The following is a 13,081-nucleotide window of genomic DNA, read 5'->3' as shown; positions in this document are numbered from 1 at the left end:
GCACCGCGATCGCAACTTTGGCACGGCCGGGAAGCGGCGGCCGGCCCCGCGGAGCCCGGCCCGGGAGGGGCACGGGGGGTCCCGTCCCGTCCCGTCCCGTCCCCCCCGCCCGCGCCCGCCGCGCTCCGCCCCCCGCGGGGCCGGGGCGGGACCCGGGGCCGGGCGGAACCCGCCGCCCCCCCTGCCCGCGCCCAGACGTCCCGGCGGCGGCGAGCGGGGAGCCGGGGCTGGGATCGCGGCACCGCGCTGCCTCCCGCCGCTCCATGGCCCCGGCCGCGGCGGCGGAGCCCAGCGCCCGCCGCCCCCGGGGCACCGGCACCGGCCCCGGCCCCGGCGGGAGGCGCACGGCTCGGCGGCCGCCGGTGAGTGCGGGGACGGGGGGACCGCGGGGGGGACACGGGGCACCGGGCGTGCACAGCCACATCCACAGACCACGGGCACACAGACCACGGCGGGATGCGCGCCGGGCACTGAGCTTCCACAGGCACCCATGGACAGACAGCGGGCACCCACAGGCAGGCACTGAGCACCCCCGGGCACCCATGGACAGACAGCGGGCACCCACAGGCAGGCACTGAGCACCCCCGGGCACCCATGGACAGACAGCGGGCACCCACAGGCAGGCACTGAGCACCCCCGGGCACCCATGGACAGACAGCAGGCACCCAGAGTCAGGCACTAGGGACCCCCGGGCACCCATGGATGGACAGCACCGAGCACCCACAGGCACTGCGTACTGAGCACCCCTGCGCACCCATGGACAGCACCAGGCACCCACAGGCAGGCACCAGGAACCCCCCAGGCACCCATGGACAGCACCGGGCACCCACAGGCTCTGCACACTGAGGGGCACCAGGCACCCACAGGCACGGTGTACCCACAGATACAAATCTGCTCCCACAGACTCCGAGCTCACGCAGACACGCACACAGACACACACCACACATACACACTGGCATGCACAACCAGCTGTGCACAGATGTGCACGCACAGTCCTGTGCAAGCCCACACAGAGGCACACACATCTTCACACAGCCAAAACCCGGGAGCTGAGCAGAACTGCCCAATGCCAGCAGTTTTTGCAATTCCCGAGGCTCCTGGCAGAGGATTGGGGTGAGGAGTAGCCCCGCAGATCATCCCCACATAGGGTTTGATGTGGACACTCCAGAGAGAAGTGGGTGGAAATTATCCCAGTAGATCCTGGAGTTTGGGGTCAGGAGGGCCTGTGTGCGCAAGGGGCGGAGCTTCATGGCACAGAGGGGTCAGCGACCGTGCCAGACCCACGTCTCTGTCTCACCTCTTGGTGGGTTTGGATCCTTGCTCAGGAAATCAGCAAGGTATGTTTTTTGCAGGGTAAAGAGTAGGAGAGATGGGAGTTAAAAAGCTGAGAGTTAAGAGTGATACCAGCTGGGAATACAGTTGGGAACTTCATTGCTTGCAGGCCGGGTGTGATGTGGGCCTGTGGAGCGGGAGATGGGATCTGTGTGTCTGTACCCCCCTGGATAACTTGGGACATGCCTGGGAGCAGGGGGGCAGCCTCTGGACTGCATCCTTCCATCCCGTCCCCTCCCTCCTTGCTGGCAGGGATTTTTCAAAGAAGCAGCAGGGAAGGTGCCAGATTCAGAGTTTGGTCCTAATTCCCTGGAAATCTCAGCCTATGGATTTTTCTTTTACTCTCCTGCCTTTTCTCTTGCCTGCGAGGATTTGCAAGGTGCTTGCTCACAGCCTGCATCCTCGGATACCCTGCCACCCCACACCACTTCCAGAGGCAGGAATTCTCCCAGGAAGTCCCTCTGAGCCCCTCACTCCTCCCTCTCCTCCAAGTGAGCAAAGAGCTCTCTCCATTTAAATTTAGATGTCTGCATTATCTTGAATTTGGATTTATTAATTATTTGCATCTGGTTCCTATCAAAAAAGTTGGGCAATGCAGATGTCCTGATTTCAGCACTGGCTTGAGGGAGAAACACCAAATGTGTGGATTTTCATTGTCTCTTTAAACAATGGCCTGTCAGACGCAGCCAGGAGTCACAATCCCATTGCAGGGGTCTGACATGTCAGAGTTAAGCAACGTCCAAGTTGCGTGAGCTCCTCACCATGGGTGACTGTGGCTCATTTCCCAGCCATGGAGATTAGTCTAATTAGCAGAGCAAATCTGGGTAAGGCAAGCTCTGATAATTAGTAATCAGTGGGATGTTTCCACACACTTTCTTTTGCCTGAGGGTTAGAGAGGCGTTCAGAGCATGGCCCCATTTTTTAGGAGCACGGAGGAGTTTGGGGAACTCAAGGTGAATGGAGCTGGAGCTGGTGGTGGTACTGATGGCTCTGAGTCCTCACATCCCATTTGCCCATCAGGACCCTCTCGCCTGGGGTCAAGCACAGGTGGAAAGCAAAAGGAGAGACCCGTGTGTCCCCGTATCACCCCTGTACCATCTTTCCCTGAATCATATTCCAAGGAACAGTGGTGGCCTTGGTGGCTCCCGACCACTGTCTGGGACGTGTGACCTGATGATGGGGAGCTGGCACGATGCTTCTCCACACCCTGGGCCAGGTGTGGGGGTGATGCCCCTGTTGATAGGTGCTTGGTGGAGGTGGTTTTGTGTTCATCTCTCCTCCATCCCATCCTTCACCTGGGAAAACCGAGGTCTTTGTGCTGCAGAGAGGGGAATACGGGGCACTTCTGACTTTTGGGTTGTCAATCCCGGCATCTTCTGCGCTGCAGCAAAGGTGAAAATCTGTCACAACCCCAGCAAGACTCCCAGTGTAGGACCAGAAGGTGATTCCTGCTGGGAAGGGGATAATCCTTCCCATGCTGTGGTAATTAGTGTTACTGAGTTTATGTGAAAGTTTATGTGAGGGAACTTAATTAATTATGGTTGATTAGTGGGTGTCCCCAGCTAAAGCTGGAGCTGGAGCCACGGATTTTGTCACCGCATTGGGAAACACTTGTGTCAGGTTCACACAGGGAGGTTTTATTCCTTGGGAATGAGCCCAGGGGAGGCTCTGGACTGGGAGCTGCCAGTGGATGCTGGGATGGTGACAGGGTTTGCTCCAGCTGGGAAACCCCCAGAAATGTCTGGCAGATTTTTCTCCTGTTCCCTTTCTCTGGAGACCTTTATGTGTAGCCAAGGAGGGGAACTTGAAGTGAACTCAGAGAAGTAGGGAAGGAGGAGGCACTTCACAGGTGGGGATATGGGGGCTCAGAGTATCCAGCCTGAGGGATACCCCGTGCTCTGGGATCGCTGCTGCTCCCCTGCTGGCCTTGGCCTTGGTCTCCTGCAGGATGGGAGGTGGGCTGGGGAAGGAGCTGGTGCCTGGCTTCTGCTCCTGTGGTCGCCTCCTGCCCCGTGCCGGGGGCGGCGGTGGAGGTTGGGCTGAAAAGGAGTTATTTTTAAGCAACACATCTCAGTGCAGACTGTCATTCCCATTCTCCATAACTTCCCTGTGGGTGGGAGAGCCGGGGGGGCTCCAGCAGCGCGATTCAGCCTCATTCCCAGAAGGTCTTGTCTGCCTGGGTCCCCTTTCCTTGTGGGGAGGGATTTGGGGAGCTCAGCCACCATGGGCTTGGAGGTCATAGGCTCCCCAGGACTTGGATGAGGCAGAGGGGTCTGGGCTGTGCTTGCTGGTTTGGGGTCTCACCCATTGCTGTAGCCTTTAGGCACACTGCAGGTTTTGCTGGCTGATATAGCAGTGAATTGCAAAACCAGTTTATTCCCAAAATCAGGAGAGCATCTTTAAAGTCACAGTACTTTAGGAAAAGAAAAAGAAAGCGGAGGTATTTTCTGTTTGTTGGGCATTTCTTGGGTGTTCATTACAGCAAGGGCTGCTCCTGTGCCAGCTGCCAGGGTGATGCCCTGCACAGGACCCACAGGATCCTGCATCCAGGGTGGGATCCTGGGTGCTGAATGGGATTGTGCCCTGCAGCCTGGCATGGGGCATGGCAGCCATGGGAACACTCTCCCCAGGGAGATGCTGGATTCCCTTCTGTGTGGTGGATGCTGTCTTGCAGTGAAGCCCTTTCCAGGTGTGGGCCAAGGAAAAGAAAAAGCTCCTGGAAGGATAACTGGCAAGAGGGATAAACCTGCGAGGAGAAGGACCTCAGAGCTGCCTGCACTTGGCCCTTTTCCATATGGCATTTTTGCATCTCCAGCCCATCACTGAGCCGGGTGGCACCTCCTGTGGCACAGGACTGGAGTGGCACTTCCAGATGCTGTTACAGCCTCTCTTCCCTCATCCAGAGGGAGATTTGGTGGCCATTTATGCTTTTTGATAGCCTTTGATGCTGCAAATTCAAGCTGGCAGTGTGGTCATGGTAGGGGCAGAGCATCCCAGGGACACCCAGGGGAATTGAGGATCTGCCTGCAGGAGGGATGTCTCCCAAATTCGGCTTTACCACCACCCAGCTCTGCTGCTGTCAGATGCGTTGGGATTTAGTGTCAAATTTTAGGAGAATCAATCTGCGAAGGCGGCCAGAGAGGATTGAGGTGGGAGGGTGGAGCCAGCAATGTGCCTTCGTGATGGGAGGGATTAGAGAAATATTTGGGTTTATTTTAATGTCAAGCTTATTGTGGGGATTGGGAGCTTAACCTGGCAGCAGAGCAGTGCTCATCCCGCTCCAGAACGACATTTACAGTTCCACACTGTCATTCCTTCCCACCGGGAATGGAAACCTCAGAGCTCATCCTGGTGAGCCACAAACGCCTCGGGGCCGGCCAGGCATGCCGAGGAGCAGTGAGCCCCTGCCTGTCCCCAGCCTGGTCGGGCTGTCCCAGCCCCGTTCTGCGCCCCGGCCGTGTCTGGCGCCGCTGCTCCCGCGTGGGATCCATCCATCCATCCATCCGCGGCACTGCCGGCGGCTGCAGGGCGCAGGAGGGAATGGCAGCGCTGGCTTTTGTATTTTTTTAATTTATTTTTTCTAAAAGGGTTATATAACCTTGGGGATTCTATTAATAAAAATAATGGTTTTGAACTCTGGGAGCAGCCAGCCCCAGCAATGAGCAGGGAAATGCTCCCAAGTTCAGAACACGGCAGTGGGCACATAAGGGACAGGCTCTCTGGGCAGGGATTCCCCACCTGCAACCAGATTGGTGGCATCTGCCTGTCCCCCCTGCCAGCACCTCTGTCCCTGTGCCCAGGGAAGAGGAGAGGAGGTGGGAGGGGGATTGTTTCAGCCTCGGTGTGGTCTGGACCCTGTGAATGTGGGGTGGGTGGGCGCCCCTCATCTTCCTGTACCCCTTCCCAAGCAGCCTGAGATGAATTCCAGACTGTACCCAGAGCTAAAGTGTGGCAAGAGCAGCCTGGTGCAGCCCCGGTGAACATCACCTAGATCCAAAGCATTGTCCTGAATAGGATCCAGGGGATGTGTAGTCCTCACAAGGCAGGATTTGGGAGGTGCTCATGGTCCTCACAGGCAGGACCCCAGCAAAGCTTGTTGTCCCCATGGGAGGCTCTCTGTACCCACAGGTGGGACATCAGGGATGCTCCTGGTCCCTGTGGAACTGGTCTTGATTCCACATGGAGAGGGGGCGGTGCTAGAGAGGTTAGAGGAATTGGAGTTAAAGAGGCATGGCTGAGGCTCCAGAATAAAACAGGAGTGTTTTATAAAACAGGAGTGTGTTCAGTGTGAGTCTGGGGTCATGAGCTGTGGGGGTCATGTTCCCCCCAGTCAGAGTCCAAGAGCTTTCTCTTGCAATGTAGAGGGTTATTCTCTTCTTAATCTCTAAGTAGCCAGCAAGGCATTTAAAGAGTTTGCTGTAAAAACTAAGAGAGTTTGAAGCTAAGATGGCAATTAGAGAAAATTGAGACATAACCTTAGTCAGGGCATTTGGAGGCAAAAAGCCCACAGTCTTTGGGATGTGTTCAAGTGTCCAGTAGATTCCCTTTAATACCAAAATATTTAAAGCCTCATTTTTTAGGATGAACATTACCTTGGTTTTATTATGTTTCTCCTTTTGCCATGTGGGATTATCAACTTATTTTTCAGAAAGCCTTAACACCCCACTCAGCAGTGGCCTGGGGTTTGGTCTGGTTTGTTTGGGACTTTATTTTTTTTTCCCTTTAAATCTACCTTACTCGAGTTGTCAGTTTGACAGCCTTGTGCCAGGAACAAGCTGTCATCCTGGATCTCATATTTTTAATTCCTTCTCTCTGATGCTAATAACACCTTAAGATGATTAACTGGGAAAAAAGTAGTATTTTTCTGATGTTTGGGTGCTGGTCACTGGCTCTCAGTACTTCATTCATCTTGAGGAGTGAAATTAGAGTGGTCATCCCTCCTCTCTTCTCCTGCAGGGCTCTCCTTGGGTTTGGTTTCTGGATTTGATTTGCTCGATATCCATGATTGTATTGTCCAAATGCTTTTCTTGACAGTTTAAGATGCAGTGGGGTGACAAGCCCCCTCCCACAGCATCCCTTGGCTGGGGGCCACCCTGTAGCTCTCCCTGCTCACATCCCCTTTGGGATATTCCTTTGGGAATGGCCTGGGCAGCATTTCCATGCTGGCAGTGCCAGGACACGCAGGCGAGTGCGCGGACACCCCGTCCTGCCCCAGCCCCACTGCCAGCCATGGCTGGGCACACAGCACCACGCTGTGAGGACACGGATTCCTGTCAGCATCAGCTTATTTATAGTTTTTTAAAGATGTTTTTGGTCTGGGACTTGTTCAAGGCCTGGTTTAGCTTCCCAGGGTTCCACTTATCCCAAGCACAATCGTGCCAGCCCAGCTGGTGCTTCCTGCCAGGCTGGTCACCTGCTGTGTTGGGCTGCAGCTTCCACACCTTTTTGCTCATCTAGGAAATAAAGTTCTGGATAAAATGACGTACCATGCGCTGTAAATCCCTAGATGTGGAGTTTTATGTTAGTGTGTGTGAGGGTAGGACCCTGGGGATGCACTGAGCAGGTCAGAGGAAGTAGGAGACAGCAGAAAATTGGGAAAAACAGCTCTTTTAGCTTAAATTCTCCATGAATTTTTGGGTCCTGCTGTCTGATGAGTCACTTGATGTTGGTTTCGGTTTTTAGGTCCTGCTTGGATCCTCACTCACAGTGCTCTGGGTGGTGTGGCTGTGTCAGACCTTTCATTTGAGTTTCCAGGTGCCTCAGTTTCCCCAGCAGATGAATAAATAGCCCCTTCCCTCACTGCTGTTGTGGCAGACTGGGAGTGGCACCTTCTGCAGGTGTCGCAGGGCTGGGGTGACCTAGGACAGGTCCCTTCGACTGCGATGGCAGCGATGGCTCCGTGCTGGGTGTGGCACAGCAGGGTCCCAGCTGTCCTGCGCAGCTCAGGGGTTCAGAGGGATGAGTTTGGGGGCTTTGGGAGCGTGGTTGGAAGGGGTGCCTCAGCCCTTCACTCCTCACTGGGGAGAGAGAAGTGACTTGAGGAAAGAGGGGAGCTGGGCAGAGTGAAGCTGCTTATCCCTGCCTAGTGTGACCTGTGGGCTTGATGTCTTTGTGCTCCTGGCATCTCAATGCTCCCAGTGTCCCTGTGGTGCCCGTGCTCCAGCATCCCGGGCACAGGGACCCCCAATGATGCCTGCTCACCTTTTTCTCCTCCCATCGTGCAGGAATTGTGGCTGCGCCGGAGACGATGACTGCAGGGAGCGCCGAATCCAACGGGCCCATGCGGGAAGCGGAGCACAGAGGGCCCAAGGTGCCGGTGCCCCCCGTGCCCCCGCGGCGCCGGGGCCGCCTGCGGCGCCAGCCCCCGACGGAGCCCCCGCTGAAGGGGCAGCTCCGCATGCGCTCACCCGCGGGCGCCTTCGTCATGGTGGGCATCTCGGTGGTCCTGGTGGGCATGACCATTGCCGTGGTGGGCTACTGGCCTCACCGGGGACACGGGGGCACCGAGGCCAGCGTGGGGAACACCAGCGTGGTGGGGGACATGAGGAGGGAGGTGGTGGCTGGGCGCCACGTGCCCCACAGTGAGAAGCTGAAGCTGATCGGCCCTGTCATCATGGGCATCGGGCTCTTCATCTTCATCTGCGCCAACACGATGCTGTACGAGAACAGGGACATGGAGACCCGGCAGCTGATGCAGAAGGGGCTCTACAGCCTGGCAGTGGGGCTGCCCGGGGGGACCAGCCCCGAGGATGGGCGCTGCCAGCACAGGGACAGCCAGCCCTTCCCCAAGGCCAACGCTGAGTGCGTGGAGGGCTGTTACCAGGTGGACCTGTCCTGTCAGCCCTGCCCCAGCCCTGGCAGCAAGTGGTCTGACTGCTACGGCCCCAACCGGCTCCAGGCCATGGCCGAGTTCCTGCAGCACCCGGCAGCTTCACCCGCGGCCTCTCTCCGCAGCCTCCGCTCCACCGAGGCCAACCTGAGCCTCCCGCGCGGCGCCGGAGCCGAGTCCCTCCTGTCTTCGGCCGTGGGGGCCCTGACACTGCCCATCATCAAACTCAACAACTGCCTCCTGGACGGGGCAGCACGGGGGGCTGGCGGGAGGGCACAGAGGGGCCCTGCTGAGCATCCTCCCAAAACATCGCAGCTCTCCATCGCTGACAGCACCGCACCCTGCGGCCGCGACGCTGATGGTGGTGGTGGCCACGTCGTCATCAGCATGGGTGACAGCTGTCCTGGCATGGAGCCGCTGGTGGAGCTGAGCCCCGACGTGCACCTCCACACCCCGGGACACTCCAAATCCCTGGACCTTGGCCGGCCGGGGGTGCTGCTGGTGGCCCCCATCAAGGACCGTAAGAACCGGAGCTGGCCCCGGCTGGACCACGTCAGCCTCGTGGGCTACGCCAAACTGGAGAGCAGTGGCGAGTCCTCGGACCAGCTGCTGGAGCCCAGCGAGTGCCCAGGCCAGGGCCAGCCCCTGCCCAGCTCCTGGGTGGTGGGCATGGAGCAGGGCACACGGGTCTGATGTCCCCAGCACCTTTGGGGACTGTAACATCCCAGTCCCTCATCCTGGCCTGCAGCACCCACCAGTGACCCCAAAACCCCACATGCAAGAGGGGTTTTGGGGGTGGCATTTTTAAGCCAATGCCAAGAGGAAGGTCCTGACTCTCTGCTCCTGGGTGAGGACTCGCCTAGGTGGGATGTCCTTCCGGGTGGATGCCCTTGGCCTTACAAGACCTTCTCCTGGTGGCTTTTCCAGAGGAGTCCTCACTTTAAGACCCCACACAAATTGTGGGATAGGGACATGGGGGCAGGTGAAGCCCCACCAGCCCCCACAGCACTTTATCTCAGTAGGTTTGGGGTGGGGAGATGCTTTGGGGGGTGATGTCCCCTTGTCCAGCCTCAACCCATCAGAAAATTTGCTTGGCCGGAGCACGTAGGCCCAACAGGGCTATTAAATATTACCTGGATGCCATGTGGTCCTGCCTTGCCTCCTCCTCTTGCCTGTGGGAAGCTTGGGAGGGGCAGCGCCTGTGGCCGTCTGTCCAGAGGGTCCGTGAGACCTTGTGCCCCCACCCAGACTCCACCGGAGAAGGGATGCTCCATAACCAGCTGCTCAACATTCAGAGGATGAGGCAATAAGTGCAGGGTTTGGGATTTTTATGGAGAGAAGGGATGTAAAAGGTGCCCAAGGAATTGCAGGCAGTGAGCAAGGTGCTGCTGCCCACCTGGGGTGCAGCAATTCTGAGAGCCTCTCAGTGGATCTAGGTTTGTTTGTGCTGGGTTTTGGTGGGATGGAGGATGCAGGTGGTGGGAGGAAGGATAGAAGGGGCAGAGAGTTGGGGGAGTGTCAGTGCTGGTTTTGCCAGAGTGTGTTCTGTTGTTTGGTGCCTGTTGGATGCAGAGCAGGAGCTCTATGGGATGAGGCCAGAGAGGCAGCCTCAGCACGGGGGTGGATTCCTGGAGAAAAGGGAGCTGGGGCTTCATCCCATCCCTTCTTACTCCCTCCAGCTCTCTTGGGCAGGAGGAGCCCCGGGATGCCAGGGCATGTGGAAGGATGGATTGGAGTGATGTGGAAGGACTGGGACAGCTCTACTCTCCAGCAACTCGGGAGGCTTCAAAATGGCTGTGGCAGCCTAGATGGGATCTTTGCCTTTTGCCTTCCCAAAACCAGGGCCTCTTGGGATGACTGAAATCTCTTTTATCTGTATGAAATGTTTGGAGGTGGGGGGTGGGGGGGGATTATTCCTGTCCCTGCTTCTCCCTCTCGGGTCTGAAGTGAACACAGAGTGTCAGACCTTGCAAACTTTGGGAGCAACATCCTTCTCCAGATCAAAACATCCCAGTAAAATCATTTGGAAATTGCTTTTTCTACCCCAGCTCCCTCATCTCCCAAAAAGCAGCCCCCCACAATGCTTTGATGGGGGTGGTTCTGCTTTACAGGGAAAAGCTGTCTCTGTTTGCACTGCCAGCCCTCCCAGAGAGCTTGGGTACAACTTCCCCTGTGCAGGGACCAGAGATGGGACCCACAGCTGCAGTCTGGGTCCAGCTGCATCCCAGAGGATTCTCTGGGAGTGATACCAGCCCAAGCTCAGCTATTTATTTGGCTGCTTAAGCTCAACATTATTTAGGCTCTGATTCAATGCAATAAACAGCAATGAGAAAAAGTCACCATTGGGGTCTGCCTTGGAGCAGCATCACAGAGGAAGTGCCAGAGGGTTGTTTTTGTCCGAAAATAACTTTTTACTTGGGCTTCGCCATCTGCAGCCAGAGCTAATGCTGGGCCCTGGGCCATGCTTTGGGAACTGGCAGCAAGAAATTGGAGCCCAAAATGCCACAAGGAGCCACGTGAGAAGCTACTGGGGGTGTTTGTTTTAATTTTTTCCCTTCATTTTCTGGCTGAGGCTCAGTCTAACTGTTGGAAATGGCTGGAACACAGGGCAGCCTGCATGGACCATGTCCCTGCACCAGCATCATCCTCCTGCCCCATCCTCCTCCTGCCCCATCCTCTTCCTGCCCCATCCTCCTTCCCAGCTCAGCAGCATCCTCCAGGGGAGGCATTTCTGAGTCACACAGGGATCGTTTCAAAATGCAAAGCAGTTTGGTCAATCAATCTGGCAGGGTGAGAATCCTTGTGCCTTCTCCAGGGAAGAGCAACATCTGTGCATCCCTCACCTTCAGCTCCGTCCATGGACACAGTTCCCAGAGTATTTGTGGGATATTAGCAGTGCTGGTTTCAGTGGATGGATGCCATGTGTGCTGTCCTCACAGTGTTCTGGGAGTGACCTGGGCAGGGTGAGGTTAGAAACAGAAAGTAAAAGTAAAAATGTACACCCTGGATGGATCCCTCCATTGACTGTTTGGCTGCAGGGTTGTGAAGTGGAACAACCCTGGAAGCCCCAGAGATGCCACACTGCACAGCCTGTGAAGGGCAGTGCTTGGAGGCACCTTCTGTCCTGCTCAGGAACAGGCTGGATACGCTCTGGACTAAATATCCAGCTGTTGTCACCCCCCAGGGCATCCCACCCCAGGAGGTGCCACTGCAGGAGGAGATTCCTGCCAACAGGAGGGGAATTTCATTGTAAACACCAGCAAAGAAAACTGGGGGATTGTTCCCAACACCAGCATGTCCAGGCTGACGAGGACTGACCCTGGGGGTCTCTTGGACCAGAGGATGGAGGCTGGAGAGACCAAGGGAAATTGCAGTTATCCCCCAGCACCAAGAGACCTCTCTGCTGGTGCGTGGCTACAGGATAGCTTAGTTTGGGCCAAAATTTGATAAAATGGGGAAAACGGATTGAGGGAACCACTACCACAGTGCCAGTGAGTCTCCAGATTTGCTGCTGGGGATCCTTGTGTCCCCGGGGAGCACAACAGCCACAGCTGGGGACAGTCACTCCCTGATACGGCTCAGCCATTGGCTGGTTTCAGCTCTTTCTCTTCCTCCTCCTCCTCCTCTTCCCGCGTGGGGCCGGTCACAGCCATGAATCTGCTTGGCCCGAGTGCCCTTGTTAAGATTTAAGGTCTGTGGGAAGGCGAGGGCTGGGCTCCCAGCACACACTTGCAGTGCAGCCAGCAGTGAGTGATGCTGCCATCAATCTCCTGCCGAGGTGTGGGGAGGTGACGCGCAGGGGACGCTGTGACCTGTGCTGGGTGAGTGTGGCTTCTGCCCTCTGTGGCTGCAGAGCAGCGCTGTGATGGGTGCAGCTGTGCTCCCCTTTTGGCAGGGGACTGATTTCTATTTTAAAAAAGGGCAAGAGTGTGATACAAAATGCCTCTCTGCATTAGTGAGCCAGCACTGAGCCAAAGGCACCCATCCTATTGCTTCCCAGTACCCAGGGGAGCTGGAATGGGGCTGGAGCTGGGCTGAGGTTGGGAGTAGTTGCTGAATTATTTTTAATTTTTTTTTCCTGTGGGTTTGGGAGTGTCCTGTATAGATTCTCTGGCACCCAAGGCTCTGTACATTAATCCTACTGTAGAAATGGGCTGAGCAATGTGGGATGGATTGCCCTGGGGCTGGTCCTGGGTCAAAAGCCAAAGTTCCCTCAGTGTTGTCAACATCTGTGTGATGTGTCCGAACAGCTGAGCGCTGGCATGGGGCTGGAGCCCAAACCTCTGAGGCTTTGGCTTGGAGCCCATCAGGGATCACTGCCCGTGCTGGTGACAAAAAGCAAAAGATGCCCATGAATCTGGAGGAGTCTGTGCTGGTGCTTCTTTGGGTGGTTGGGACGGAGCAGGGATGAATCCAAGGCCATTGACCCACCTGCTGCAGGACCTGAGGTGATTCCCCACCTGGTTTTGGCTATTCTTTTATGCCTCAGTTTCCCCAGCGATGGAGCGCAGAGCTGAGCTCAGCACGTCCAACCTGGCCCATTGCCAACATAATCCCTCCCTTTCAATCCTGTTTATCTCAGACCCTGGTGGAAGGGATGGAGTCACCCGCGGCTGCCTGGCTCCCACAGCAATTCCCCCTGGAGCCCTGAGAGCAGCCCTGATCCTCCAGGAACACGACTGGCTGCTGAGCCCCAAAACCAGGAGGAGCAGCCTGAAAAGTGCCTGGGCTGGAATAAGCTGGTGACTTAATGGGAACTCTCTCCTCCTGATGTGACACTGCTTCTCCAGGTTGAGTTCTGGGATGGAGACATGAGGAAGGACCAGGGATGGGTGATGAAGGAAAGCTGCTTTTGTGGCTCCTTCCCAAAGGATAGGATCTCCAAGGCAGTGATTGCCTTTGGTGTGGGATCTGGGGCTG

The 13,081-nt window shown here is 56.6% G+C and overlaps 1 protein-coding gene across 1 annotated transcript; it reads left to right on the top strand.

The window, feature by feature from the left end:
• Window positions 1–268: 268 nt before the first annotated feature.
• On the top strand, window positions 269–9,499 carry TMEM200B (transmembrane protein 200B). Its single transcript, XM_058819850.1, has 2 exons — window positions 269–362; window positions 7,557–9,499. The coding sequence occupies exon 2, from the start codon at window positions 7,580–7,582 to the stop codon at window positions 8,852–8,854; it is 1,275 nt and encodes a 424-aa protein (XP_058675833.1). The 5' UTR covers window positions 269–362; window positions 7,557–7,579; the 3' UTR covers window positions 8,855–9,499.
• The last annotated feature ends 3,582 nt before the right edge of the window (window positions 9,500–13,081 follow it).

This window comes from Ammospiza caudacuta, chromosome 25, assembly GCF_027887145.1.
Source record: "Ammospiza caudacuta isolate bAmmCau1 chromosome 25, bAmmCau1.pri, whole genome shotgun sequence".
Lineage (NCBI taxonomy): Eukaryota > Metazoa > Chordata > Aves > Passeriformes > Passerellidae > Ammospiza > Ammospiza caudacuta.
The sequence above is the reverse complement of the archived record's forward strand: the minus strand, read 5'-3'. Positions and strand labels throughout refer to the sequence as shown.